This window comes from Cebus imitator, unplaced genomic scaffold (assembly GCF_001604975.1).
Source record: "Cebus imitator isolate Cc_AM_T3 unplaced genomic scaffold, Cebus_imitator-1.0 Scaffold16, whole genome shotgun sequence".
Classification (NCBI taxonomy): Eukaryota; Metazoa; Chordata; class Mammalia; order Primates; family Cebidae; genus Cebus; species Cebus imitator.
Genome location: NW_016107331.1, coordinates 1,417,853 through 1,422,728, shown reverse-complemented (window position 1 = coordinate 1,422,728; position 4,876 = coordinate 1,417,853). Strand labels below are relative to the sequence as shown.

General features: G+C 37.3%; 1 protein-coding gene across 5 annotated transcripts in view; it reads right to left on the bottom strand.

Moving 5' to 3' along the window:
• The window catches only part of MSH3 (mutS homolog 3), a 226,200-nt gene that overhangs the window by 86,088 nt on the left and 135,236 nt on the right, over positions 1-4,876 (bottom strand). For all 5 annotated transcript variants that reach the window (XM_017507523.2, XM_017507543.2, XM_017507530.2 and 2 more), the window contains one exon: positions 798-905. In XM_017507523.2, the coding sequence (XP_017363012.1) occupies positions 798-905 (108 nt within the window). The remainder of the gene's footprint in view (positions 1-797; positions 906-4,876) is intronic.

Here is a 4,876-nt window from a genome sequence, read left to right as displayed (position 1 = left end):
TTTTTGGAGACAGGATCTGGCTATGTTGCCCAGGCCAGCCTCAAACTTCTGAGGTCAAGCAAACCTCAGCTTCCCAAGCAGCTGGTGCAACTACAAGTGTGCACCACCACATCCAGCTAATTTTTTAAATTTTTGTAGAGATGGGGTTTCAATATGTTACCCAGGCTGGTCTTAAACTCCCTAGTTTCAAGAGATGTTCCTTCCTCAGCCTCCCAAAGTGCTGGGATTACAGGTGTGAATCACCACACCCAGCCTTACTTTTTCTTAAGTATATATAAACTCCAGGTTTTGGAAGATATACAACTTGTATGAAAGCTGTGTCTGAATTTTAAAGTTAGATTTTTTTGATGTTAACATCCTTATGAAAAAGAGAATAAACATTCCATGTTGGAATGTCAATAAAAAATAGTGGGATGAATATGGGCTCTTAACAAAAGGAACAGATCATAGAAATGCCCCCCCAGCCCCTATCTTCTCAGTCTTCTCTTGCCTAATCAAACTTTTAAAATAATAAAAGTGTTCAAGTAAAAGCTAATAAATGAAAAGAGTGCTCAAACTTTATAAAAATGTCACCCACATAAACTTTAACATCTGCTTTCATTGTACTCAGTGATAGAGCAAGCAAGAAAGAAATTTGTTAATTTTCAAATCAAGCTATATATGTATGACATTCAGCTTTCCCAAGAGTCTAATACATTTGAGTAATTTTAATATTTTATAATAAAGACACTATAATTAAATGAATAATGTCATCTTATCCAAAGCACTGATAAAGGGGGAAATGAAAAGGATATTACCTGCAGTAATCTCCTTGTTTAGCGACCTTGGCCAGGGAGAAAATGCAGTCAATAGTTGCTAGGTGATGCACTGCTTTACACAAGGAGTGATAATGTTCACTGAATTTCCTATGGAAGCAGCAGCAACAACAAAAAGGTGAGCAAACTGATTTCTTAGACCTATAATAGCTCTACAACAGCAATCACTTTATCAGCTAGTGTAAGCATACAGAAGATTAGCAGACATTCCTAACAGTTAAGAGAGATGGAAATTACACCGAACAGCTTTTCTTTTTAATATAATAACTAGATTACTGAGGCTTTTTTGTTTTGTTTGGGATGTAACTACATAAATTTAAAACAGTTTCTATGTAAAAATATCAGCTATTAAGAACACATCACAGATTTTATCTGACCCTGACATTTGAACTTAGACATAACACAAATATAGCAGTCATTTTTATTTCGCTTCAATAACATCATGAACTACTCATGTGGGTCAGCTTCCCTTGTGCTTCTCCTTCATAGCATCCTCCAAACCTGAAATTACAGTTTCAATACCTTTCTCTCACACTAAAATGGAAGCTTCTTGAGAGCAGACTGTCTATCTGATTAACCCCATTGTAGACCTAACATCTAGTTCATAATGTTGTCATAAAATAAACAGTGTAATAAATATTTATTAAAGACAAGGGGAGAGTTACTTTTTTCACTTATCTTCAGTCATCTTATTAGTAATGCATATAAAAACTAAATTTTAGATTTGTTTTTTAAAATACAATGGTCATTGCCTCAAGCCTTTGGCTACTTTAAAATACCTGTTGATCTAAAAGCTTAAATGACTTTTATTGAACAACTTATTCAGAAAACATACATGAATGCTTTTTTCTTTTCTCTTAAATTATCCCATTATCTCATATTATAGTATTTTATGTCAATATGTGTAATATTGTACAAATTGTGGACATCTGTATGTAGTGATCAATTGTGGATGTTTGAAGTGTACATAATTAAACTACAAAAAGGACCCAAAACTTAGTTTTTAAGAATGGTCAGTATAAAGTATCTTTTTAAGTAAGAGGAAATATATAGCTGAGCTTAAATCTTTATAGTAACTACTCTGCCTCCAAGAGAGATTAAGACATTGTTCAATTAAAAAAATTTTTTTAAGTAGGTAGTGATGTCACAAATTCTTAAAAGATTGGAAAATGAGAAAATGTATTAAGTAAACTAACTGTAAACAGGTCCAAAAGAAAAGCTGAAGGGAAAACAAACATTTACTAACCAAAGACAATGAAGAGGTCACTATATTTTTTTCTTTACAACAATCATAAAGGTGGGTCTTCATTACCTAAGTTTTACAAATGAAGTTCAGAGAGATAATGCAGTTAGCCTAAAGCAATTGAGCCTAGACTCAAAATGTGCTCTTCTATCACCCTACCTCAGTGCAATTTTATAGACGCCTACTGGCATCTTTCCTTATTTTTGTGCATACACAGAAATAAAATAGAAATAAGTTATCTACTTTCTGTATAATATCTGAGTGTATTCTGTAAAAATGATCCAAAAACGAAGAAAATGATGACCAACAGACAATAAATACCTCTCTTAAAAAACATTTCTCTATTGTAGTGTGGGTTTCAGAAATGTTTGGACTTAGTCTGCTTACTACTGAAATTCAAAAGTTTCTAGAGTGCTTCCTAGCTTGAAAAAGATATCCAGATTAAGCTGCTAAAATGAGGGACTGTTCTTATATAATCACTATGACTTTTTAAAACTGTAACTTCTGATTTTTCTAGTATTATTAGAATAAGATATTGTACATAAATGACTTTTTCCAGATACTAGAAACAAAATTTTAACCATCCAGCTTCATTTCTGTGTTTTTTGTGAACTGAAAAATATATTCACAGTATACTATATACTTCTTTGCTGAGTAGACAGAACATAATGAATATAACTTATCTATTTCTCACGGAATTAAAGTTCATCAAAACAAATAATACAATTCCCACTAACGGTGTTAGAACCTGTGCAAAATCCCAAACACAAAAGGGACAGGCCCCTGGCATCCAACAGGCAGCCCTTAGTCACTACTTTAAAATGTGGAGGGAAGTGGAGATGGTTAACGGTTCCAGAAAAAAAAAAATAGAAAGAATGAATAAGACCTACTATTTGATAGCACAATAGGATGACTATAGTCAATTATAACTTAATTGTATATTTTGAAATGGCTTTTTGTTGAGACAGAGTCTCGCTCTGTTGCCCACATTGGAGCGTGGTGGTACTATCTTGGCTCACTACAACCTCCGCCTCCCGGGTTATAGAGATTTTCCTGCCTCAACCTCCTGAGTAGATGGGATTGTAGGCTCGCACCATCACACCCAGTTAATTTTTGTATTTTTTAGTAGAGACAGGGTTTCACCATATTGGCCACTGGTCTTGTGACCTCATGATCCTCCTACCTCCGCCTCCTAAAGCGCTGGGCTTACAGGCGTGAGCCACCACGCTCGACCTGGAATGGCTTAAAGAATGTAATTGGATTGTTTGTAACCCAAAGGATAATAGCTTGAGCGGATGGATACCCCCATTCCCTGGGACATGCTTATTTCACATTGAGTGCCTGTATCAAAACATCTCATGTACCCCATAAGTATATACACCTACTATGTACCCACAAACATTTAAAAAAATAATTTAAAAAACAATAAAATAAAATACTCCCTAGTTTGAAGATGGCATATGTTGCACTCACCTAACTGTCCTGGGCGTTTAGAGTTAGAGCCACCCTAAACGCTGAGTGGCTGCTCACTGACTTTGCTTTGTTATTTATTCTTTATTATTATCATTTTGAGATGTAGTAGTCAAACTCTTTCACCCAGGCTGAAATGTAATGGCACGATCTCAGCTCACTACAACCTCCACCTCCCAGGTTCCAGTGATTCTCCTGCCGAGTAACTGGGATCAAAGGCGTGTACCACCATGTCCAGAGAATTTTTGTACTTTTAGTAAAGATGAGGCTTCCCCATGCTGGCCAGGCTGGTCTTGAACTCTTGGCCTCAAGCAGTCCACCTGCCTTGGCCTCCCAAAGTGCTGGGATTACAGGCGTGAGCCACTGCACTTGACCATGGCTTCAACTTTAGATCTGACCACTCATTGCCCTCTTGCACTGTGGTGTATGCTGTGTCTGTTCTAACTTCTAACTCATCTGGACCTCCTATCTAGCAATCCTCTCTTTTGCCAAAAAGCAGTCACAGTTGGTATTCCTTTCCTTGGCTGACATGAGTATCAAAGCTTTGGCACTAACAAATGGTCAGGTTTTTTTTGTCACTCTCTTTCCTTCCTTCTCAGGTCCTGCCCAGGTCCTCAAGACCCTAATTAGCTACTACTCAGTAGCCTGACTTGAGGGTAACTGTCTCTGATGATCTAATTTTTAAGATGAAAATGAGTTAACACAGCTCTTAGTAGGTCCCATTTCAGTGAAAACAACAAAAAAGGAAGGAGGGATAAAGTAATTAATTTGATATGAACAACAATGCTCTTTCTAATGTCAATGGTAAAAATAAGATGTGAATAAAATGAAAAATTATCATAAACCTATAACATCATCATAACTCTTTTTTTTTTTTTTTTGAGACGAAGTCTTGCTCTGTTGTCAGGCTGGAATGCAGTGGCGCAATCTTGGCTCACTGCAACCTCTACCTCATTCAATCAATTCTCCTGCCTCAGCCTCTCGAGTAGCTGGGGCTATAGGCGTGCACTACCATGCCCAGTTAACTTTTGTATTTTTAGTAGAGATGGCATTTCACCATGTTGGCCAGGATGGCCTTGATCTCGTGACCTTGTGATCAGCCTGCCTCAGCCTCCCAAAGTGCTGGGATTATAGGCGGAAGCCACCGTGCTTGGCCCAGCATCATCATAACTCTTAAGGAAGCTTTGTTTGGGTCAGGAGATCAAGACCATCCTGGCCAACATGGTGAAACCCCGTCTCTACTAAAAATACAAAAATTAGCCAGGTGTGGTGGCATGTGCCTGTAGTCACTGCTACTCAGGAGGCTGAGGCAGGAGAATCGCTTGAACTCAGGAGGCGGAGGCTGCAG